Raw genomic sequence first — 26,354 nt, 5'->3', positions numbered from 1 at the left:
TAAGCCTGTCCAGGTCCCTCTGGGTGGTATCCCTTCCTTGCAGTGTGTCAACTGCACCACATCAGTGCACAGAAAAGCAAACAAAATTGCCCGAGGAGTTTTCAAAGCAGAGAGCAGTATTTGGAGCAGATTTGCAGGAAAAAAAGTTAAAAGACTTGTGTTTGGAGCACAAAGTCAGATTAGTTTTAATTGCTCACTCACCCACTTTAAAGCTGTGTTTTACAGCTCTAGCCTGAGCTGAATCTTTGATTAGTATAAAGACTCCTCACAGTAAAAAAGAACCCAGTACTTTGCAATGCAGAGGAATCACCAGCAATGTGATGCTTTTAGATGTTTTCAAGATCCATTAAAAACACACTAAAGAATATCTTGTGTCAGATCTATGTAATCTCTCTGGCTACCCCATAAATTGAAAAGACTGTGTGATTCATGTTAGGATAAAAAATCTCAGATCTTTTGAAACTGAGATTCCCTGTGTTTGCACTGTGTAAAAGATAGTGGGAATAATTTTTGAAGGAGCTGTTTATTGAAGTTCAGGAGTTAAGCTGTTTTTGTCAAATTTCTCTCCTACCTCCTAGCTGTTATTGTCATTCCATTTTCAAGGTCGTGGTAGAGGTAGTCAGTTATAATACTCCTCAAAGAGTTTTGGCAGGAGATAAATAGCTGTGTCTGTTCTTTTATAGGATATTAATAGGTGAGACTCTTCTCCACCTGCCAGCAAGCTGTCAATCAGAACCTGTCAATTTTAGTTGGAAAGAAAAGAATGATGTAGTGGCCTTCTATATCAACCATTGATTCGATAACGCTTCAGGAAAGTTAGATCTTTGTGTCAGTTCTATTAACAAAACAAACAAACAAAAAAGAAAACTTCAAAGAACTCAAGTTATTATGTCTTGAAAATAACATTTATAGTGGAGGCTTTTGATACTTCTAGCAAAGCAGGTGTACATTTAGAAGAATGCGGTATCTCTGTGGCATTAGAACAAGGCAGTTTACATGAAAAGTAAATTTTGCCTGCACTGTCATGAGTATAAAGTAAATTTTTGTGGTGTTTTACCCTAGTATTTGTATATTAATCTCAATTCAGTGAACTGTGTTTAAGGAAAACATAAATGAAAATCCAAGGAAGGAAAAATACAAAGTTATAAAACAAAAATATCTGCCTTGCAGAAATATTCTCTAATGAAAGGTCAGTGTTATATTTATGTATATATTAAATATTTAACTTATAAGTATACATCTTTTTTTGCTTGAAGTGGTGATATTTTCAAGCGTTTTAATTGACTCGGAAGTCCTGTGTTATTTGTTGCTAAAAAATTGAAAAGTTCTCACATGTATGACCTTTCAAATAGCAATAACCAACTTTGTGAAAATTGTATCTGTCATGGTTTGAGAGCCTCAAAAATTTAATTCTCTAGTCAAAGCCCCCTCCCACATCTCAACTCAAGGTGAGAAGGTTTTTTCCAGACAACCACATGAGACTTAGAATGGAAGAAAGGGAATATATTACAATGACTGTACACATAAATATTATAATACATTATACACACGATCTCAACTATCTCTACCATGACAAATCAGTATTTACAATGGACCAGATCTCTTCTCCCCTCCAAATAAAAGTCCAGGAGGGAAGAAGGAAAGATCCTTTCCAGTCTCAGAGCAGCAGTTTCTCTATAGGGCAGCAGCATCTATCTTCTTCTCATGCAGCAGCAGCCATGGCTGGATCTCTGCCAGCACACACGAGGGGGAAATCCAAGCCCCCTTGGCCACTCGTTTCAAGCAAGGGTCTTCTTCCATAGGCTGTGTTCACCAGGACACAGAAGCCATATCATGAAGCTCCGGGGTCTCCGTGACAGTCCTTATCTTTAGGGGATTCAAGCCCCTTTGCAGAGCTCCCGTGCTCTGCCTCAAGCTGCCAACTTGGCAGCAATGGCGAGGGGGGAGCCCAGGTCACTCCCTCCACATTCTTTCTCCGAGCTTTTAAGCTCTTCTCTCTCTCTGGTGCTGCATGTTGCATTTTAGGACTTCCATCCAGTAGGAGTCCACCACCCCAACTTAAGAGGGGTCTCAAAAGGGTTTTGGGGGGTCTGGTTCAGTTCTTACCCCCAAAACTCTGTGTAGAGCTCAGTCCTGCTCTCTCTCTCTCTCTCTCTCATTAGACATCTCTGTGTCTTCCTCACTCAGCTGCATGTTGTTGTCACTGCTCAGTCTTATCTCTCTTGACTCTCTGCCACCGCTCCGGCCAGTGTTGTTCTGCCGCTGCTTCTGCTGCTCACTCACAGTGGAGAAAAACTCCCAGCTTTCTAGCTGCAGATACTTAGCCCAGCATTATGATGTTCCAAGTCTCCAGAGGCCCCAAGGGGCTCCGAGCCCCTTTCTAGTGGTGTCAGAGCATGGCTACCACTTCTACAACCAAACTACAACTAGTCTCTTCTGTTTGCTTGTGGTATGTTTACATTTCACAGAAGCGCTCATTGGATAAAACTTCCAAACTTCCAGGGTCACCATCCCCTGGGGTTTTACCATTTTATAACTGCAGGGGGAAAAACTGTTTTCCCCCCACTACAGTATCTTTTATAAAAAATATTATTTTTTTTAATCTCTACTTCACAATACTAAGCTAATACAGGATACATGCACAAATATTTGGAAGAGAAATAAAATAATTTTGTATCCATTTTCCACAAGAAAATGTTGTAGTTTTTTTTTTGAAGAAAGAGAATATATTTATAAAGTAAAAATCCCTGTCAAAAACACAGTTATCAAGGGAGTAATGCGGATAAAATGTTCCCATTTTGAGTTTATGTGCTGCTGTGTATGCCAGTAAAAAAACATGCAACTTTTGCAAAAACATATCGAACCAAGGAGAGAGGGAAAATGCATCATAAATATACTACATTAAAATTAATTCTTTTTCTTTAAGATGAAAGTATTGATATCAGATTAATGTCTTTTACTAAAATACTTTGTTTTCAGGTTCTAAAGGTTAGGATTTTTTGTTAATTTTAAAGGAACAGTTTGTATGAGCATGTCTGTATTGTTCCTCCCCTCTTTAAAGGGTGAATGAATCAACTGCTTGAGGAAATATATAGTCTCCCTTTGATGCTGACATGAATCACAGGTATTATCCACCCCAGACTGGCAAGGGAAAATATGGTAAATAAAACTAAAAATAGACTGCAATTAGCTGTGTGCTTTAAGGTGAGATCCAGACAAGTTGTGTGGGTAGTGCTTTTGTGATTCAGCTGATATTTAAAATATGCATAATGTACTGCAAATGCTGTTAGAGTATATAGCAGTAAATTTGGTTAGTACGGCACAGTTTTAAGTAAAGTTTTATAAATAATGCATAAGGAGAAGTACTTGCTTAAGCTGTGCTTTCACAGCCTGCTAGAACTAATCATAAATATCATGTTGACAGATCACATGAACAGCAAAATTTACAGAGTCTATTTATTGAGCTCTTTCTAATGCATCTGTTCAGGAAATACACTGAAGACAGAGGAGACTGTTCATTACTTTGAGGAGAAAAATCTTTAATATCAGTATGTACTTCAAGGTTCTGATCACATGCATACACACACAGAGCTTCAAATGAAAGGAGGGTTGGTCATATACCTTAGTCCAGGATAAAGACCCAGGTCCTCATAATAGTCTAGTAGATCAGCTTCCACATGACTTTGTGAGGAAGGTAATTGTGTTTCGTGTAGATATGTAGTTCTGAGGGTATGTTTTTGAACAGCAATTGTATTCAGGCTTTTAAATATATACTTGTAAAATGAAGAGAGGTGTTTTTTTTCTAGAAAACGCTGGATTCCTGGCTTTAAACAAGTCCTCTTTCAATATATATAGTAACTAGTAATTAGGTGAATTAAGTAATTTAGTTTTGCTTTCAATTCAGTATAAGAATGGCATTTTCACTGGGTGTGTGTTTGTTCTGGATTACTCTGTAATCAATTACAGTATTCCTTTTCTCTTTTTTGTTTTGGTGGGGTTTTTTTTGGTTTGTTGGTTGGTTAGTTGGTTTGTTTTGAAGGGAGGCCAGGGAAGAGGGAGAGTCTTTTTTTTAACTCTACTGTTGAAAGATTTCTTTGTAGTCATTTTGTTCTAAAATATACTAAGGAGTTGTGGATTTGGTTTGGTTTGTTTTCCAGGAACACTGATGCACCATTTCTTCTTGCCTTGTCTTATCTTCATGTCCACACTGCTCTGTATGCTTCAGAAAATTTCAGAGGAAAGAGCAAGCATGGCTTATATGGTGATGCAGTGGAGGAAATGGACTGGAGTGTAGGTATGTTACATGTGCTTCTAACAACAATCAACGGAATTCACGGAAGACTTGTGTTCATGTTCACTAAATTCTGACCAGCAATTTGGATGTCTACAGTATATCTGTCATACTTGTCCTTTATACTTAGGGGAAAGAAACAGTCATTTAAAAAGCACAATAATCTGAGCTCTTGTAGTATCTACTTTATGGCCAAAATTATTATGTCCTATTCTCGTCTTTAACTATAAAGGTAGTCTATAGAGCATGGACTTTAGCAGAGATGTGGTCACGTAACTGTGGACTTTCAAAGCTGAGTAGTTAAATCCAATGCCCTGAGCTCCTGGGTGCCATCTGACCTGTTCAGGTTATCCTTATAAAACAATATATTAATTCAAAAAGTGACCAGATGGTATCTATATAAAATTATTTTCAAATGAAGTGGCTGTATTGTTCACTGTTGGCAAAACTAATTTGCTAATTATTTTAGTGAGTTCTCTGAATTATCGAAATCACTAATGTGAGGTCCATTTCTGATTATGTAGAACAGTCAAACCAAACAATTTGCCCTTCAGAGCTTCTCTGAGGCTGAAGAGCAATTGTTCCTTATATTTTTCAAGAGGTTTCCTATATCTCTAGATATACTGAAGTGTTTCTTTGATTCCAGAAATAATCGCCTGTGTAAACAAGTAACAGTTCATATTTGTAAATAATCATATTGTAGAATAGCAGTATTATAAGGGTTAAAGATGAGTTTACAGTCCTTCTTCCTGTGTACCCCAAGTTGATTCTGTTCTCAGTGCAAACCAGAGCAAATCGGCTTTCTTCAGGAAAATGTCGCTTCCTTATTAAGTTTCTATGAACAGATATTTAGTTTTGGTGCCTACATAAATTATGCCAGTATGTGCAGTTAAACATATGTATTTCTTTGGATATTTTCCATCAAGAAGTCTAGTTTCAGAAGCAATGGGCAAAAGGCAGCACAGCACATTTAGTGATTTTAAGGTATTGACTGCATTATTTACAAAAATGGGGAAAACCTTTGTGGGAAACTGAGATGTGCTGAGGAAGGGTTTTCAGTGTAGGAGATAACAGAATAATACTCTTTTGTAAATCAGGTTTTGTAAAGAGAGAGCAGCTTTCACTCCAGTTGTATCAACCCTGAAACTTTATCACTTTTTTCAGTGGCCACCAGCATTCGGTCGGTTGAGTTCTTGTATTAGATAAAAGTATGCATGTGTTATCATTTTTATTGGCATTCACATTGTAGTAAGCTACTGAGCGTTAGCTGGTTTTACTGTCTGCATTTGATTTTACTATTTCTTTTTCTGTTGTGCAATATTTATCTTATCCAAGCCTATTTGGTCATTTGCTGCTGCCATTACATTTTTCTGCCTCCTTGCTGCCCCAGAGAGTGTCTCCACTGTTTAAACAGCAAGCTGGAAAGCAGGGCAGCTGACATGATGCTATTTCAGGCTATTTAGTGATGTAGAGGTGGTAACATTAAAACCCACTGCTCTTTTCCAGAATGACCACAGGCTCTTAGAAGATGTGTCAAACTTCTGTAGGAGAGAAGCATACTATTTAAAAAGCTTGGGATAAAACAGAGATACAAATTTAGTGGTGGTAATACAGGAATTTTGAACAAACTTGGAGGAGATACATGAGTTTCCTCATGTACTGTCCTTTAGAGTTCATTACAAAAGCATCAGGGACAGTGGAGTTAGCCTAATCAGGAAACAGATCCTTGACTGTCATTTACTAGAATACAAGCATCAAATTTTATTTCTGCTGGGGGTCTGGCTACTTGGTTTTGCTTCTGTCTTGTAAGATTCCTATGATGAAATATGGCATAGTTTCTCCAGGAAGTAGAAAATGCGTTTAGTTCGTCTCCTGCATTATTAACATGAAAAAAAAGTTACGACTGTCATTTCTGAAGGAGTCTGAAGGAATAATATAGCTTTTTTTTTTTCAATTGAAGTACTTATTTTTATTAACCTCCACTGAAAATTCCAGTCCTAATGTATCAAGCAAGTCAGACAAAGTAGATTCATTCACTGTACTGCTGATGTCAATAACCAGTATTTTCTTGGCATGCCTCTGAAGATGCTACAGTAGAAAAGTCCAACAAAATTTTCTAGAAAAGTTGAAAAAGTGAAAACTGTAATCTTTCCAGAAAAAGTGGTTTTATCATTCAGTAGGTAGAAATTAGTATTTATGCATAGAAGAATGTAGCTTGCAAAAGCAATAAGAACAAAATAACCCAGGTATAACAATATACTACAAAACTTTCTAAGTGAAGACAACCCAGCATATGAAATAAAAATGAGTGTATGGAAAACTACATTATAGTACAACATCAGAAACCTTTGACCTCAGGTGGGAAAAACCCCACAACTTTAACTCAGTTCTAAAAGAAACTTACAATATGTTTTCTGCTCACTGGGAAATGTTGTGGAAAACCCTTGTGGATGACTAAAACAAACAAACAAACAAACAAACAAACAAAAAACAAACCAAAAAAACCTCCAAAGTTGCAAGTAGAAGTAAAAATTAGGACTGTTAGGTACCAGTGATGAAAAAGATTGAAGATATATATATATATCAAGACTGAACCATCTTGAAAAATAACAGCCTTTCTAGCAAGATGGAGAAGTCCACTCCAGACTGAGAATTCTAAATACAAAACAATTCCATTTTCATTTGTTTTGGTTTTTATTGAGAATCAATACCAAATTGGACAATAATTCAATTGTAAGACAATCTCCATTCTAGGAGGAGAAAAACACATGAATAAAATACTTATTTGAATATTTCATGTTTGTGACTTGTTAAACCACTGCTAAAGAGTATGATTACAATCCATGTCAAAAATCAAAAATACAAAGCCTCTGGATAAACTCTGGGACCACATGTGTCTTCTGCTTTTGGATACTGATATGTGCATAGCAGAATTCAATGTTGAAAGCATTTACAGTTATAATGTCACTGCATGTGACATGCCTTAGAGAATTATTCTCTGGCTAATAATATTAATTTTCTTTCAATGTAGGCTAAGCACCTTATTAATGCTACTAATTATAATTCATATGAGAGCAGATGAAATAATCTTACTGTCTAAAAATGGAAAAAGAAATGATGAATGAATCAATGAATGCAATATTATCCTCTTCTTCCTTCCTCTCTTCTTCCCTTCTTTCGTTCCTTCATTCCTGATTGAGTATAGGAAGAGAGATGGATACATTCAGAAATTGGTTTTGATGTAAATTTCATTACAGTAATTTAATCCAAAACAGATCACTGCAAAGAGTTTTGGAGCCCCCTGTAGACTTGCATGAAGGCTGTGTGAAGGTACAGTAATCCAACACCACTTTTGCAAATGGCTATTTATTCTGTAGCAGAACTATATATGAGGTCTTCCTCCTTTGTACAACAATCACAACTGAAAGGCTTATATGTATAAAGGTCTCAGAAACTGTAGTCTGGAACAGACTGTAAAGTGAGAGCTTTGTCTGGAGATCTTTATTATGTGAATGTCCTGAAAGCTGAAAAAACTTAAGTGCCTCTCTGCCACGATCTTTTGACCTGTCTTAGGATCAAGTTATACCAAGAAGATACAACAATCATCTCATGTTGGTTAATTAGAAGAAAAGGCGAGGAAATAAATCCCAAAGCATCTTACATGCAACTTGTATTTGAAATATCTTAAAAGATTTTGTAAGAGTTATATATGAAGAGTGTAGCTTGGTATATCCACTGTACAAGAGGGATATGGAGCTACTGGACAGTGTCCAGCAAAGGGTTACAAGAGAGACTAGAGCATTTTTTCCTAAGAGAAAAGGCTGAGAGATCTAGGACTGGGGCTCCATTCAGTCTGGAGAAGACTGAGTATCTTATTAAGGTATATTAATTAAGTATCTTATCAAGGTATATTATTAATACTACCTAAGGCCTGTATTGACAGGTATAGTAGGTTTCTGTGGCTGGCTTTTGGTAGCTGGGGGGGCTACAGGGGTGGCTTCTGTTAGAAGCTGCTAGAGGCTTCCTCTGTCCCATGGAGACAATGCCAGCCGGCTCCAGGATGGACTTCTTGCAACTGGCTAAGGCTGAGCCAATTAGGAGTAATATTAATGCCTCTGTGATAACATATTTAAGAACAGAAGGTTGTGGCTCAGAAGGAATTCCAGCCAGGGAAGAGCGGAGTGAGAACATGGAAATAACAATGTAGGCACCACAGTCAGTGCAGAAGGAGGGGCAGGAGGTGCTCCAGGCACCAGAGCTGAGGCCCCTGCAGCTTGTGGTGCAGACCATGGTGGAGCAGCTGTGCCCCTGCAGCCCATGGAGGACCATCAGGGTGCAGAAACCCACCTGCAGCCCATGGAGGACCATTGGGGTGCAGAGACCCACCTGCAGCCCATGGAGGAGCCCATGCTGGAGCTGGTGGATGCATGAAGGAGGCTGTGACCCCATGAGAGGCCCAAGATGGAGCAGGGTCCTGCCGGAGACCTGCAGCCCATAGAGAGGGAAGCCCACGCTGGAGCAGGTTTTTCCCAGGTAGGACTGTGGGGGACCCATGTGGGTACAGCTCATTCATGAAGGACTGCACCCCATGGAGGAGTGACCCACAGGACAGCAAGTTGGGAAGAACTGCTACCCGAGGGATGGACTCACACTGGAGAGGTCCATCAAGGACTGTCTCCTATGAGAGGGACCCCACGGGAGCAGGGGAAGGACTCCTCTCTCTGAGCAGCGGCAGAAACAACAACTGACCGTAACCACCATTCCCCATCCCCCTGCACGGCTCGGGGGGGAGGAGGGAGAACATGGAAGGAAGGAGGGGGGGGAAGGTGTTTTTAAGGCTGTTTCATTTCTCACTCTTTGTCTCATCCTGTTAGTAATAAATTTAAGTACTATCCCCACTTTGAGTCTGTTTTGCCTGTGAAACTAATCAGTAATTGACCTCTCCCAGCTCTTATCTCTACTCATGAATCCTTAGCTGTTTGTTTTTTTTTTTCTCTCTCCTCTGTCCAGTTGCAGAGGGAGAGTGAGTGAGTAGCTGTAGTGGGTACCTGGTATCTGGCCAGGGTCAACCCACTACGAGAGGACAAGGGATAGTTTTAAACTGAAAGAGGGCAGGTTTAGATTAGCTATTAGGAAGAAATTCTTTACTATGAGGGTGGTGAAGCACTGGCACAAGTTTCCCAGAGGAGCTGTGAATGCTCCATTGCTGACAGTGTTCATGGTCAGGTTGGACAGGGCTCTGAGCAACCTGACCTAGTGAGAGATTTGGCAGGGAAGTTGGACTAGCTGATTTTTGAAGGTCCCTTCCAACCCAAACCATTTCATCATTCTCTGTTTTTATAGTGATTGACAAATTTTGAGAACACTAATGACATCTTAAGTAGATTTTCCTTACAAGGAAATATAATTCCTAACTTTTTTTTAACCAGAAGTAGTTATGTAATTAAAACCTTAGTTATCTGAAGTAATTGAACCTTACATGAGGAATATTTATGACTTGTCAAAGCATTTGTGATACTGTGCTACACAAGCTCTCTGGGGCGATGGGGCCTATAATGAAATACAGCGAGGCAGACAAAGTATAGTTTACTGAGGAAGGCCAGATGGGGTACAATCTAGTAGGACTAACTGAAAGTCAGACCACTTTTCACACTGTTTTTCTTTGATTCCACTGTTATCATGATGAAGGATTGTCTATAGAAACATATCTTCACATAGAGCATTCAAAGAGGAAGAGAAGGACAGAAGCTCTACCAAGTCAGCTCCAGACCTTTGTGAAAAACATTTAATTTATTTGTTCCATAATAAGATTTCCCAGTGTGGTTAAAGAGATTATACCAATGTGCTGTGGCTCTTAATCCCTATACAGCCTATTTAGTTAAAAATCTAAATGCTTACGTGTCTTTTATCTGATGAATTTTTTCATGTTTAAACAGTTAATATGCAATGTATATGAACTTGAGTCCTCTGCACTGAACTTCTGTTCTACTCTGGAGTGACGTGAATCAAGGGTCTTAAGTAGAAACTATTCCAATTTTACATAAACTCTTTTTATTGACCCCTGTGGCTTTTTTCTCTGTTTTAGTAATAGATGTACAACTGCTTTATTAGTAGATGGAAAGAATGCTTTCAGAAACAAAACAAAAGCTACTTTGGAAAATTGTAAAATATTTAGGAGACAGAAAACTGAATTATGCCCACAAGACTTTTAGTAAAATTCTTGCTCTGATGAAGGTATCATAGCCTAAAACATTCACAAAACAAAAAGGAGTATTTTCTTTCTCATTTTAAAGTAATTATTTTAAACTTACAAGCCTTTAAGCTCTCAAAGTTAAATTATTATTTTTAATTACAAAATAATTAAAATTTAATGTTAGTATTTATTTCAAGTTACTCTGGCCTGAACTTGGATTCTTAGATGTTGGGTTTGTTGTTTTTTGGGGGGTTTTTTTAATGTTCTTTCCTATATTGAACAGTAACTATATTCCTTCTGGAAAACAGCATAGTATTGGTAAGTTTCATCTGAAATCAATAATCTTCTTTTATATATAATTGTTAGTGGTTTTTATTTTGAATTCTTACAACTTTACAGTGTTTGTATGCTTTGAACCTCTATTTAGAATCCTATTTTATTAGGAGCAATCTAAAAAACGTACCACAAATTTTCTGAGAATTCTGAATTATGCTAAAAATCAAAATAAGCATTAACAAAAATCTGAATGGGGAAAAGATTAAATTCCTAATGCTTTGCAGAAAAAAAATGAATGAGCTATCCTTAGGTCTGGGTTTTTTTCAGGAAAAAATCGTGTACAGAGAGATAAACCTAATTTATCATAGCTTTTCACCTGATGTAGTCATTTGTAACAGTGCAACATCAATTTCAAAGATAAGCAAAGCAGAATGTAATGCCACATGATCAGAAGTGGCAGATAAGCATTGATCTTATCCAGCTGTTTTGAATGTGACATAAAGTTGGCTGAGCCTGAAAACTTATAGATAGAATTAAAAATCTGGAGAGTGGTGCATGATGCTGATGGTACATTCCTTGACCTTGTTTTTATGAATTTATCATGGTATACATCTCAAATCTATAAGGTTTAATATTAAACTGTTTTTGTTATCATGACAGATATTCACCTCTGAGAAAGAATGTACTCAGCCAATACAGGTACTCTGTGACTAGGACAGAATTTTCCCACCCTTTTCTACCATTCTGCTCTTATCCTAACATAAGAGACTCTTTCTTTGGCTAAGACAGTAGTTAAGCTGTTCAAGCACATTCATTCTTTAAGTCAGATCTGTGAAAATTGTCAATATGGGTGCAGATTAAAGACTTTTGTGGTTCTGCCTTTTGTGATGTGGATGCTTTCCAGGTACAATCTGATCTAAAACCCAAACCCATTTCATATGTCACTAAGCAGCAGTAACTTTCACTCACTACGGAATGGGACCAAATTTAAGAGGTGACTAAGTGATGAAAGACTCCCATTTCTGTTATGATAAGCCTCCTGAGCTACCTAATCCTCCTTCAGTACAATTTACCTTTTCTATATTACATCCTTGCACACAGCAAAACTCCTTCTCAGAACATTATTTACAAGATTACAAGGCACATCTTAAGCAACCATTTCTATAGCATTTTTTAAATTAGTCAAGTTTAAATAATGCCTTAGTAAAGCATACTCCGTGATGGAAAAATTCAGTGTAATGCAGCTTGTCGTAGTAGTGCTGTGTTGTTCAAAATTTTCTACCAGCTGCTGAACAGATTTCATTTGCATCTAATATTGCAGGAATTAAATTCTCAGCACAAAATGTGTCATTGCATAGTACATTTTACTTTACAAAAATGTAATCATGTAACATTCAAAATTTTAAAAGCTTTCTATTAGTTATGGAACTCTTAAAATTTGGTCTAATACAAAACAGTGAAATGACATCTAACATTGTGATCAAAATGCTGTAATCAGTGAAAAAAAATAGCATTGTTGTTGAGACAAGCTAATTTCCGTTAGTAAGAGAAAGCTCAAAGCTTATTTTAGATAAACTAGAGATGAGAGAGAATCCCTAGGACTCTCCAAGCAATGAGTATAGGAAGTTTTCTAATGAAATGTGCTACCAACCTTTTCTTTAACCTTTGCCTCTGAATTTTACGTATAAATGGTATGGCTGGATTTTGCTCATTGCTTAAGGTGGCTGGGGAAAACCATTATCAATGGGATTAAGAACACAGCAAAGTGTTCTTAAGCCAAAACTGACCTGCAGGAGTATAGTGATTTCTATGTATACTTGATAAAGGTTGAAACTAGCAAACAGAACAGGGCTAACTTTATGTAAATTGTGGATAATCTCCAAAATACAGATTGGAAAAACAGTTTAAAGGAAGCTGCTAAAGATTTTGCTCGTGGACTGCCTCTGCATAGCAACCTTTTTAGCAAAGATACTGTGAAGCTGGTAAGAGAAATTACATTTGCCCTGTTCCAGAGAAACTACAGGAATTTAGTGAGTCAGTCACCCACAACAAGAGATCAGGGTGATAAGACAGCTTGCTGTGGCAGAAGTGTCCCTTTTGTCAAACTTTAACCTTTAGTACTGACTTAGGAACATGATTTTGCCATACTTTTTCTTCCATAGTTGGACACTGAAAGCATATCTGTGTAGGTATTTATAGAGCTTGTAATCATGGTTTTATGAAAGGTGCAACTGAGCTGGGAGGTGAAGGATGTTGCTGGTAGAAGTTGCATCTCCATGAAAGAAGGCTAAACATGAAACCAAGGAGCAGAGAAACTAAAAATGTCAAGGATTTTTAATTTGGGTGTTTAAACCTTCTGATCTACACATTTTCCTTGTACCTCCAGATAGTTTTATAGTGTATTACCCAGTACCTGAACATATCTGATACAGCCCATAAATTCATACAAACATGCAGAAGTCACAAGTGAACATTGTAAGGCTATGAAGTCAAGTACTCAAAGATAGAAAAAATCAATCTTCCTGTGCTTGTGTCTTATTGTAGTTTTTTAAGCATATGTTTACATGCCATTTCTTTTCCTGTTGGAAGCCTGTCTCCTCATCACAGAGTGCCTTCTTAATCAGCAGCTTCTCAATGGTAGGTGTATTCCTCATTGTTAAATATGAATTCTCATGTTTTATTTAACACATGCCATTGAACTTCTGTTTTGAAGACAGTTTTCTTTGACATCTCTCATCTTTTCTGTGTCAGTACTTTGCTAGAGTGTATAACGGATTCTCAAATAAGCATTTTCACAAAGTCTTTTTAAGATAGGGGAATCTCATTAATCTGTTTCCCAGAAGAAAACCCAAGGCACAGAAATGATGTTCAGATTTACCTACAGAGATATAACTTTGTTGCCAGTCACTCACTAATCCAGCTCTGGATCTATTGTAAAGCATTAGGACTTTAATTCAGCTGGCATGGGAATTGGGAAGGGGGGAAGATAAGCCAGGTCTTGATCCACATTGGAGGTTGGAAATGGTTAGAATGTGCACGTGGACTCAAGGACTCAGGTTTTCTTCTGGTCTTGGGGGGTAAGGGATTTTTTTTAAGCATAATTAAATATCTTCACCACCATATGAACTATAATGATATGAACAATTTCTATGATGACTTAGGAAGTGTCTTCCAACCTTTTACCATTTCTTCATAGCTGCATATCAACTAGCTGTAGTAAAAGAACTAAAACTGACCACATGCATTTCAGTTTCAGTGATGATACTGAGAATCCTAGAGATTCTTTTAAAATAATCCTTGCTGTTTATTGGAGAGAAACATGAAACTTTTTCATGCTTCTTTTGAAATGTATGTGAATTGTTTTGAGACCACACTGTTTAAAAAAAGGAGAACTAATTCTGAGTGAAAATAGTAATCATACAATAAAGCTCGTGGCAATATTGATTCTGTATTGTTCATCAACAGACTAGTTCCTATTAGTGAATTTCCATGCAGAAATTTCACACTGCTGACTCACAAGGCTCAGATTCCAGGTGGTAATAAGCTCTTATTGATGAGGTTGGTAGAACTGACTTTTTATTGACTATGGCTGGGAATTTTTCAGTGGTACATTTAACTGCTAAAACAATCACACTCTATAATAGGCAGGCTGGTAATACTACTGAAGATCATTATTCTTCTGAAAAATAGTTGTTTATATTGGATTAAAGAAAGCTTTTTATTGCTTTTTCTGTAATAATGAGATAAATAATGAAATTTTTAAGGCTAGGGAAAGCACTAGAGTAATGATGCTGTGACTAGTGAAAGGCAGTCTGGTAAAGTGATAATTTTGCTCTTCAGCTTTTTTCCTTGCTACTTCATTGTAAAAGAAGGCATTTATATTTCAATTTAGGGTACTATTTAAGAAAAACTGATACTGAATCTTTATTTTGCTTTCCTACAATTATTTTTCAATGTTATTATTGGGGGACAAGGGAGTATTTGTGTATTTATTTCAGTTAGTGTATTTGGGGTATTTTTTACTGGTTTGAATGTTCTCTTTTTGGTTTTGCTTTCTTTTGGCTGTGTATACACACTTCTATTTTTAAATCATTCTCTTTCCCTACCCACCCATGGAAGTTTCTTTATAACACTGTTTCATGAGGAGTACATTGCAGTAACCCTGAGAACACCAAGCTGATTTTATGTTACAATAGCGTGTTCAATATCCAAAGGAACACCTGACCCCTAAGGGCTGAGTTACTTGTTTGGGATAATGAAAGAGAGACTGCAGGATAATCAAATCCCTACCTTAGACCAGCATGAAGTTATATTCCACAGCTTCAGTGGATCTTGCGGCTTTTTGATACTGCAAGATGGGAGGCAGAGCATTCTTCTCTCCCTTACCTCCTTTTTCCTAACCAGCTTCCAGGGAAAACGGAGAGAAAGAGGAGAAGCATCTTCCTTTTTCAGCAAGAGCCCTTTTAGCAAGCTACTGGATGGACTCATCTAGAATGTCACACTTACTTTGCCTAAAATTCAGTGTGAATAACTTGGCCCTTATTTCCTTCAGTTTACATGTTTTTATAGTACATCTGCCATTTCGCTGTTCTGAGGATAAAGGATTTTTGGCTCTTTAGGCTCTTGTATCTCACTGTGGATGAGATGGTTGTGGATTAGAAAGCAAGTTTACTTTCCTTTCTGAATCAGACTAGAGTTTAAAAACAAAGCGGGCAAAGAAGAAATAATACAAATGTAAATGTGCTTTAGTCTTAAAGAATGGTCTAAGCCAGAAAAACAGTATGAATTTTGTCTTCCTGCAAATCCAAAGATAACAATGCAAGATGTTTGAGATAAATTAATAGCTCAGTATAAGCATTTCTGTCAAAATCAAGGAAGATACTAGTTTTGGTAATGTGAAAAGAATAGCCAATGTATGGCTGTGTCAAAGGTATAAAAGAATGCTTTTATATGCTTTATATGCTTCTAATCCAGAGTAGAGTTGATTTCGACATCACAAAATCATGGAGCACACATTAAGCAAGTAATAAATTTATTTACAATTCAAACACATATAATTTATCCTTTCATTTTGGTGAATGAAAAATTTGACTTGAGCCAACAGTGTGAGTTTTCAGCCCAGAAAGCCAACAGTGTCCTGGGCTGCATCTAAAGCAGCATGGCTAGCAGGTTGAGGAAGGTAATTCTGCTCCTCTGCTCTCCTCTTGTGAGACCCCACCTGTAATACTGCATCCAGCTCTGTGGTCCCCAGCACTGGAAAGATGTGGGTCTGTTAAGGCAGGCCCAGAGGAGGTCCGTGAATTTAATCAGAGGGGCGGAGTCTCCTGTGAAGGCAGACTGAAAGAGCTGGGCATGTTCAGCCTAGAGAAGAGGAGGCTCCAGGGAAACCTTATTGCAGTCTATCAAAGTATAAAGGGGAATGAATTATGAGAAAGACTGGAGAAAGACTTACCAGCCTCTGTAGTGACAAGGGTCAAAAGTTTTAAACTGCAAACATGTAGATTTAGATTGGACATTGGGAAGAAATTTTTGACAATAAGGGTGGTCAAACGCTGCAACAGGTTGCCCAGAGAAGTTGTGGATGCTGCATTGTTGGAAGTGTTCACATCCAGGCTCTGTGCAATCTGATCTAGTGACAGATGTCCCCTCCCATGGCCAGAGAGTTGGACTAGATGATCTTTGAAGGTCCCTTCCAAACCAGCTTCAGGACAGAGTGAAACATAATGTAAGCAGCACATCCTACAGAACAAGGTTTGAACATCTTAACAGGATGTTATGAGCAAAGTGCTGCTATGATGGCTTTTTTACTAGCATTTTTTTAATAATGCAAAAAATTGGCAGTTGTCCTTAAAAAAAATCCCTAAAACATTTCTATGGGACATATCCTAAAAATTCTTGCCAATTTAGAGCTCAGGTAGTCAAGCCCCATATTCCAAATTTCTCAGTCCATTCACATATCAACTTTTGTGTTGATTCTGCTGTAGTTTGCCAACTAGTTCTGCAACAACCCCAGGTGCTGCTCATAAAAAATAGATGGTTGAGTTACAGAGAGCTTTAAGGACTTTCTGGGTGAAAAATACTAGACCATAATATCACATTTCCCTCTCAGAATGTAAACTGATTTTTGATATGACATTTAATTACTTTCCTTGTTCTATATCAACTTTAGGAATACATGGTAAAAGAATAAAAAATAATTGTTTTAAGTAGGAGACACTGGTATGTGAAATTTATCATCAGGAATTGTATGCAAATAGTCTGTCCTACTGTTACCGTATTTATTTGTTGAATCTTGATAACAATACAGTCAGTTCCTGAGTATAGCTAGACATGCTTTTCTGGTGCTTTCTAGAGCAGAAATCTATTTGCTGGATTGTGCTTACTTCTCTCTGTATGTGATACTGAAACACTAGTCTGTTACAGAGCTATTCATGTGAAATGTGGAGATTCCAAACCTTTCCTGTTCAAAGATATCTCCTTATATACAACTTCCTAGATTTGATTTTATAGGTTCAGAAATAACTAGTCTTTAGAAAAACACATTAGTAGGGAGGACTAACCTATACCTGCCTCTCTATCCGTGGGAACAGTGCTGTTCCCATAAGTAAGAAATGTGCTGGTTGTGGCCTTCAAGAGGTTATTTGCCATCTGTGCTCTGGGGAGTTTAGCTTGGCAATATCTTCTCTCTTCCCCAAATAGTATCTATTTACAGTTAGACTAATTTGGTCCTTGTATCTGTGTTAATATTTCAGCTGATTTGTGGTGTTCCTGTGTGAATGATCCTTCCTCATCTCAAATTTAGCCCTCAGATTTATCCTAAACACCAATCCCTGCGATCCTTGTATGTAAGGTAGGGCTCTTCCAGAAATCTCTCTTGCCTTCACATGGGGAAAACTTACAGGTACATTTTTGTAACTTCCCATTACAAACAAAATGACACATAGCATTCATAGTATTGAACCTTTGTAAACTCAATTAATTAGTAACTTCACGTCACATATTCACTTTATTGCTTTGTTATTATATCAATGAAAATTAGAGAAAAAGCAAAGAAATTACCCTAATGATCTCAGGGGCCCCCATAGTCTCATGCCTCCGCCATATCTTGAGGGCATCAAATACATCTTGACCTAAGCAGAGACCTCAAGTATTTCCAAAACAGTTTAAATGACAATGATATATTTCACTTTCCAGGCCTCAGACCAGAAAAAGTCAGATTGTTTTTAACTTGTAGACATCTCTGTGCTACTGAATACTACTCTGAGACTTCACAAAAACTTTTTCTTGAATAGGCTGGGAATATTTTTTCAAGAGCACTTAGATGAATTAAGGTATTGAAGTCCCATTTCATAAGATAGTGAGTAATCTTTTGAGCTAGTAATCTGTGATCAATGAGGATGACCTGAAAAATTACTTTCCTTTCCTTCAGAAAGGATCCTCTGGAGTTTAAATCACTGTATATACTGTCGTATTTAACACATATACATATACCAGGAAAAAAAGCTGAATCAAAGATTTGTGGCCCTCAATTTATTTGTTCACTTTTTCTAAGTTCAGAATGTCATCTAGAGAGAACAGAGTGAAGTCTACATTCATTAATGGAAAATTCCCTTGAGGGCAATTTTCACAGATTTGCTGATTTGCTTTTTTGGTTGGTATTAACAGTGTCTGTACAGAGATTCATTCACAGGTAGTGTGGTTTGGATATGGTAATTTCTCAGTAGGCTTTGAGTGTCTGGTAGCACTTGGGCACAAAAGCCACTGAGTTCCCCAGAAGCAATTAGGTGAATTAACAAGTGTTCATGGTGATGGTCCTGTCAAGGGGAAAAAAAGATGTCTTCCGTATTGGGGTTGAGTTAATGCACAGCTGCTTTCATGTTAGATTAGATTAACACAATTAAAATCAGAAAACCCAACAATGAAAATTATTAAGATTTCATGAGGAAAATTAATTTGATGTTGATAAAACTCCTCTTAGCTTTATGGTATATGTTTTATAGTAAATGTTTAACATCTGCTTCCAAATTCAGCGAAGTTTGGCTGTTAAAAGACAATAAATGCTTATGCTCTACTGTCAGCCAATTTTATCACAGTTTGGATTTTATTTAACAAAAGTTATAAAAATGAAACAAACAACTGAAAAATACTTTGAAGTTTTCAGAAAATAGCAGAGGATTAAAATGTAGGGTTAAATTATTTGCTTTGAATTTTTCATAATCTTCATACTTTAATCTGGCAAAATATTGTCATTAGGCATTTGGGTCTAGGACCATAGACATATTCAGTTTAAAACTTGTCTGACATTAGTGAATGTTTAAATCTTTGAAGACATAGAGAAGAATTTCTTTTATCACTCCACATTTATTCAATCAGTCACCATCAGCGTATATTGGAAGGATCAAATAGCTGAAGCCTTAACTTCCCCTGACAGTCTAATTCAAAAGTGAATAGCATCCATCAGTTGTCATTACAGTTTGCCTAAGTCCCACCTAAAGAAATCCCTTTCATGATTTGGAAGAAAACATGGGAGACCTCAAAGTGGGAAATGAGACAGTGTCTTTTGAATTATGCATCTTAGTTGTATGTGTGAAAAGGCATCTTAGATGTGTGCAGAATGAAGATGCAAATTTACCCAAAAAGTTATTACAGTTGCCATGCAAAATGCAAATGCAAGGGACCTTCCTAAAATTGCATCACTATTTCTCATATTTTAGCATTTTAAGCAGGCTAAAAATTAAGATTTACATTAGAAATACATAGTCTTATGTTCAACAGATGTAGGGTCTAAAACTGAATTTCAAGCCACGCATTTATTAGCTAATTTAAATACTAATAAGGAAATCACCACCAAATAGTTATACTTTTTGACCTCTAGTAATCCATCATTAGTGTTATAGTACTGATGTAAATATGAAACCTTTTCCATCCTGCATTGTCTGTATTGCTGCTAAACTTACAGGTCTTCAGACATCTTAACTCTGTGCTTTATCATCTACATATATTTATGCATATTTAAAGTATCATTCCAACTTTCACACTTAAAAATAATTTGAACCCTATATGAATAAGAAAATAAGAGATTTGGTACTCATCTCCAGGAAAAAACTTACCTTATGCATAAGTCAAAATTTGGTTGATTTATTCATAGCTGCTAAGCTGTGCATACCTAATCTGCCGTGCACTATGCTGAAAACTTATCCTGAGGGTCTGAAAGACACATTATACTTATAAAACTGTATAAACAGTCACAAATCAATTACAAGTTTACAGTTATATGGCAGTCCAAATCGAAACAAAACACAAGTTCATACTGATAGCTTAGCTGACTCTACACCAAAGTTGCTTTGTTTTTTGTTTAAAAGATGCCCTTCTCTGAGTGCTTGCACTCAGATTTACTTTTCCCACTTTGAGTCTAGGGGAATCCAACAGAAAAGGGTTTGATGTTCTACAGACTCTCTGGACCTAACAACTATTGATCTGAATGGCAGTGGTAGGTAGCTAAATCTTCAGGCAATTGCCTCACTTGACTTCATTGTGGAAAGAATTCAGAATTTTTGGGGCCAAATTCTTAGTATAGGTGATCTGCATATGGAAATTCTTAATTTGCTTTGTTGACCTTAAAAAGTGTTTATAGTAACTATGTTAGATGTAGATGTGTACACTGTATGTATCTACCCTGTATATATGTACCCTCTATGTATCTACAGTGTGCACAGGTGGAGATGGATTATGCTTACACCAGAGTTTCTGTGGCAGATTCATCAATTCTTCCATGTTTTAAACTGCCAACACAGGCAGGTCTGAACTTTCTTCTAAGCTGGAGAGAGACTGTCAGCATACCAGCAGAGACAGGAAACTCACTTCAGACCACCTCTACCGTGGTTCTGTACACTGAATGTCCATCAATAGTGCCAGTGCTTTAGTTGCATTCCTAGAGTTTGTCCTTGAGTTTAGTTTACTTTGAAAGGAATCCAGGTCACAAAATCCAAGAAGGTTTTGCTATGGAAACATAAATATATTAACCATCCATGACTGGATTTACTGTAAATATGCACTCCTGTTACCAATTAAAGCACTAGTGTAGATGTGTTTTTTTCAGAACCAGATGCTACTTGTTTGGCAGAATGTCCTGTTGACACTGAGTATCCCACTAGCCTATCATAGTAGGAACTTTGCACATTTGGGGCTCCAGCTTTGTACTTTTGGAGAAGACTTCATTGTATGGATTGTTTCCATAGTGTAACTTTAAAAATAGGAGTGCAGTAGAACTGATTCAGCTTTGCACTGTATCTACACTCTACTTCCTTCAGGAATTACCTTTTATAATTAGTTATGCATTTATTTTCTGTTCTAGTCAAAGAATTGTACTAACTAGTGTTCACTCTCACTTTTGTGGTTCACATGCTGATGTCATCCTTATGAGAATCACTTGTCTTCTTAGGTGGATGTGTTCTGTTGACTGGCTGGATAATGTGCCATTAGCATCATCCTAATACTTTGTCTCAGAATTTCCACTTTGCAGTGGTTGTGTTCTACCTCTGAATGTTAAACGAAGTTGCATGCAGAGTTTATGTACTGTTCACCATATGTGCAGCCGCTTCTTGTGTTGCTGTCAATGGTTTTATTATTTTCCATCTTTACCTCAAGTGTTGTTCTCAATGACTAGGTCTAGAAGTGATAATTACTTGCCCACTGCAGAGACAAACTGATTTACATATTTATCAAGGGAAAACTGGATGGCTCTGAGCAAACCACAGGAACATTTGCATATTTATAACCCGGAATGTGCAAAAGCTAAAATTAAGACGGGGATGTCTTGGTCTTAGTTACTAAACTTGTTTTCATACAAAGGTTTTAGTCAGCGGATTTTGTAATCAGATTAGTGCGTTAGAGTGAAGTATCTTTTTTTATCACAGAAAATCAACATAGAGATTAAAATGATTGTTAGCTTGTGAATAATGGTATGCAGAAGTTGCAATGTTAAGTTTTTATAAGGTGAAAATCTTAAACTGAAGAGACAATTAACTGTGGCATTACCTTAAACTGCTGTAGCAGGAAGGGGCTCCCAAGAGCTTTACTATGTGGTAGGTATATAGTTGAATGGCATCAACATATTTTCTGGGAGAAATGTGGGTTTCCAGATTCTTATGCATGTAGCATTAACTTGTAGGAGTTTATGCATTTATTTCAAAGGCTTGCCACTCACAGAGGTGAACCCCTAGAGCTGACTACAAGTTACTTGTGATTCTGGTTAATGATGCTGTTTGAAACCAAATATGAGCAGCAGTAGCAAATTCTGAACAGGAAATAAAAAGAATAAAATCCCAATTACAACCAAACTACCTATTCTAGGCAGTGATGTGGTGGCTGATCTATTGGACTCTTTGTCCAATAGTTGTTTCAAGCTTGCTGTAAGTTTCTAGATATGAGGGACATGTGAAAGTCTGCTGGAGTGGGAAAAGAATGTTACATTTACAGGAATTTAGTTTATTGTCAACTTTCTTTTCCTGAGACAGATCCTTAACCATCCTTCTGAATCTAGTTTTTTCTTTGAATCTGGAAAACTGCTTTAAAGCTTTCCTTACAAGTAGAGAGACTATTTTGTTCTTTTGCTTAGGTTACACAGAGGTATTCTGTTTTCTGTAGCTTTTTATTCATAGTTTCAGCAATACTCTAAATTATTTCAAATTAGTACAAATAACATATTTTCCTATTGATTTGAAATGACAGCAGACTAATCTATGAATAAAGTGCAATTGTTCCTATTCCTACTTGACTGAACCTTTGAACAATTTTCCAAATCACTAACACGTTTGTAAATACATTATTTTTTTTCAGTGTTTGTTGCTTGTTTTCAAATGAATAGTCATTTTCTATAAACCTTATCTCTTCATGTAGATAAGTACAGTAGGAGCTTTACATAATTCAAAACTCAGAAATTACATTCAGCTTTAGAGAAGCTGGTTCAGCTACTATTCAGGCTGTGCTACAGAAGTTGAATAGTGACATGGCACTGTGTTTCCTTCCAAAGAACTGAGTCAATTGCTCTTCTCACTTTCACATGACTACCAATCCACTGAAATTGGCATTTTCACATTCCAAATGAAATAATTCTTTATAATTTACAAAGCTTGAAGCGAGAATGGAGAGCTGAATATAGAGAGCAGTCTTCAGTATACTGTGGAGGGAGTTTTACTTAAATTTTTGAACACTGATGTACTAATTAAAACAGGTAACATCTTAACGGTGTCCTTAACCTAAAAAAAGTATAAAAGAAATGAAAATGTCCAATGATCTAATACCTTTGTCTGCTACAATGGTAGTCACGTACATTGTGATATATATTGCTAAAATGATTATAGTAGGAGGAACTTGATCTGAAATTCTAGTTGCTAAATGACTTCAGAAATTATGCAGCTCCTTCAGTTAGATTGATTTTGATATTCAGAAATGTTGTCTTTCCAAATATGTTCTGTTTAAATCGGAAAAAATGTAAATGGTACCATCCACAGAGATCAATGCAGCTGTTAATTCTTTAGAACATGGCTTTCGGGTGAGCTTTTCCAATCAAAACTCTTTCCATTTTTATTGATAATTTCCTACTCTGGGGATAGCAAGGTATTGTTGCTTGAACAAAGCTATGGTTTTCCTGATGTTTTGACTTATCTATCCCAGAGTTTCATATCCTGTATAAACTCTTCACATGCAAAAATGCTATTAAAATTTGTATTGCTCTCTGCAACCAGCAATGGAACTTCAGCCAGCTGAAGCCCCTTTCCTGTAATTCAAGAGCACATGGCATGTAACATACTTCCCATCATATTTTATGGGTGAAGCAATACAGATTTGCCATCATCTCTTACGCAGACATCATTTATCTGTTCACCACATTCATTAAAGCGTGTTGCTGATGCAGTTGCATTTCTAGCACTTTGGGTACAATTTGTCTTACTGTCCTTGATGTCTAATATGAAGGCATTTACTTTCGAGTTAGTTGCCTATCTTTTCTTTTTAGTCAACAGGTATAAAAGGTCTTTTTACAGTTCACCTCTTCCAAAGGCAGCTAAAATAGTTAACTGCCATTGCCTGGGAATGTTTATACATCGATTGTAACTTAATTCTAAAGTCTCTAAAATATACAGAAGTAGTGAGAGTGGATGAGTTAGTCTTAAAAAGAAATTAAATCTTTATGAGAAAATGGTAAAGGTTGTGTTTTTCCTTCATGGTAGTATTTGCTTCCAAAATTCATGTAATATTGCAAATAAAAGGTATCTCTTCATAGAGATCCACAAGGCATTATTTTCATTTTTCTGTTCTAGTTACCATTTAGAAATACTAAAAAATGAATGTATTGCTTAAGTGAACAGTAGTAACCTCATTCAAATGCACTTAAATGTGACTTATCTCCTGTCAGCACATACTTTGCTCTTTATTTATATTTTTCATTCTAGAAGGTGTCAGTGTTCAAGATCAAAATAGAAATGGAAGTTTTGCTTCATTTCTGCAAGTGCATTGTGATTGCCATTCTCTGACAATAATGTTCTTTGAATTACCACTATTAGTCCACCTGTACTGAAAAATGTAGTTGCTCTAAAATAAATTGTCATTTTAGCATTCATTAATTAACCCTAATGTAGCCAATCATCTTTGGTTTAAAAATCCATTTGAAGAAAATGGAGGTTTTACCATTGAGTTCAACAAGTTTTAGATGAGAATTTCTATACATTTTATTGAGGTGTATTTTTTCTAAAATGGGAAACATTTGAGTGTCAGAATTTTTTTTTCCCAGGCAATGTCAAGCTACTCAACTCTATTACAAAAACCAGATAAAAATATCATCATAATGTCTTACATATTTAATATTAATTTTTAAATTTTAGGTTAATTATCTGTGATAGCAAGACATTTTTCATTGCTTCTTATTTTTCCCCGAATTAATTAGGGAATCAAAATGGCCATTATTGAAGGATTACTGATGTCTCTGATCACCAGAGATCATTTAATTTGATATGCTGAGTGCAATTCTAATTTTATTTTAATTTTGTTTAATATCGATGAATTTGAAAGTTCAGTTTCATAAAGCAAAGTGGCGTACATAAAAAAATGCTGTGTGCATCATTGTACATATATTTCTTTGCACAATACTATTTATTATTATTGTCATAATATCATGAAGTCATAGATTGATATAGGTTGGAAGGGAACTCTGGAGGTCATGTGGCTGAATACCTACACATAATGTCCTAATTTATCTTTATACTCTGCTTTTTTATCATCATTGCCACCTTTCCAAGGGATATTGTAGTTACTTAGCAAGTACCTTCTCCAAAGAATCTCAGAAGCAAATGGGAAATTGCCTCTCTCTTTTCTGGCACTAAGTCCACCTTATGCAGCAAGATGGATCTGCATGATTTTTCCTCAACTCACCAACTTTAAAATGTCAGCCTTTGTAACAGATTTTCCTCATCTCTGTTGGGAAATTTCAACTCCCACGAGGCTTCAAAATTTACATAAACAAATTCTCCTACTCTTACATTTCTTCTTTGCTTCTAGTTTGCATACAAGATGAATAGGTATTTAACTGCTGGTGTTCCTTTATTCATGATCCAGTCATCTGAGCTGATGAGAAATGAAGACAGTCAACCGTTTTAACAAGGCAGTTTTAGAATGTTACAACATTAAAAGTCAACTAGAAATAGTAGCAATAAGAAACTAACTACTCCTTATCCAGAAAAAGAACATAGCAACTGAAATGATGATCTGAAAATAATTTAAAAGTCCTTATCTCATCTTCTTTGACATAATAATTGGGCATTAGATGAGGAATTAATTCTTAGTGGACAGCTGAACAAGTCAAAATTAACATTCAAATTGGACCATTTTTGAATGTTTAAGTAAAAAGATTAAAGATAAAATGTTCTGAGATCCCTAAAGGACAAGGTTAGAGCCCATTGGCAGGCTGATAGAAGAAGATAGGTGAAGAATTATATTCTAAAGTTTTGGTCATTTTCCAGGACCAATAATTTTAGATTCCTAATCAGTGTAAAATTCACTGGAGCAAGTTACAAGTAGCGGCTTCGCTCTCATTCATAAACACCCTTTAAGGAACTCGGTCGGAATGGGTTTCAATGTAATTTGTGTACACTGCAAGACTCTCCACAGTGCCAAGGTAGCGTGAGGAGCCTTTTGTGAAAATGAAACATGAGCCCATGTTGCCTTACAGTTACAAAATGTATCCATGTGGATACTTCTTTTAAATACATGCTCCTGTGTGTGTTTATTACCTAACACATTTTGAGTTTAGTTGATGTCTTCTTATGTGATGAGATATTAAGGACTAATTAATAGGTTTGATAATGAAAACATGTGGTCTCCAAAGGCACTACATACATTCTCTTCCTTTTTTTTTTTTTTTTCAGAATGTCTTAACGCTCACACTGAGATTTCTGCCATGCTACCTCTATAGTTGCTAGGCAGCAAGGCTTTACCCCCAAACTGTGAGCTCTATTCTGCATGCTGAAACGCTTTCAGATATCCTCAGCAGCTTGAATCTTCTTGCTGAGGGACTTCCTTGATTGAGACCAACTGCTTCCA

General features: G+C 36.6%; 1 protein-coding gene across 2 annotated transcripts in view; it reads left to right on the top strand.

Moving 5' to 3' along the window:
- The window catches only part of STS (steroid sulfatase), a 107,072-nt gene that overhangs the window by 41,168 nt on the left and 39,550 nt on the right, over positions 1–26,354 (top strand). For both annotated transcript variants that reach the window (XM_008926803.3, XM_018084385.2), the window contains exon 7: positions 4,158–4,294. In XM_008926803.3, coding sequence (XP_008925051.2) covers positions 4,158–4,294 — 137 coding nt within the window. The remainder of the gene's footprint in view (positions 1–4,157; positions 4,295–26,354) is intronic.

Source organism: Manacus vitellinus, unplaced genomic scaffold, assembly GCF_001715985.3.
Source record: "Manacus vitellinus isolate BGI_N305 unplaced genomic scaffold, ASM171598v3 scaffold_7_pilon, whole genome shotgun sequence".
Lineage (NCBI taxonomy): Eukaryota > Metazoa > Chordata > Aves > Passeriformes > Pipridae > Manacus > Manacus vitellinus.
Note: the sequence above shows the minus strand (reverse complement) of the source record. Positions and strands in the feature narration are given on the sequence as shown.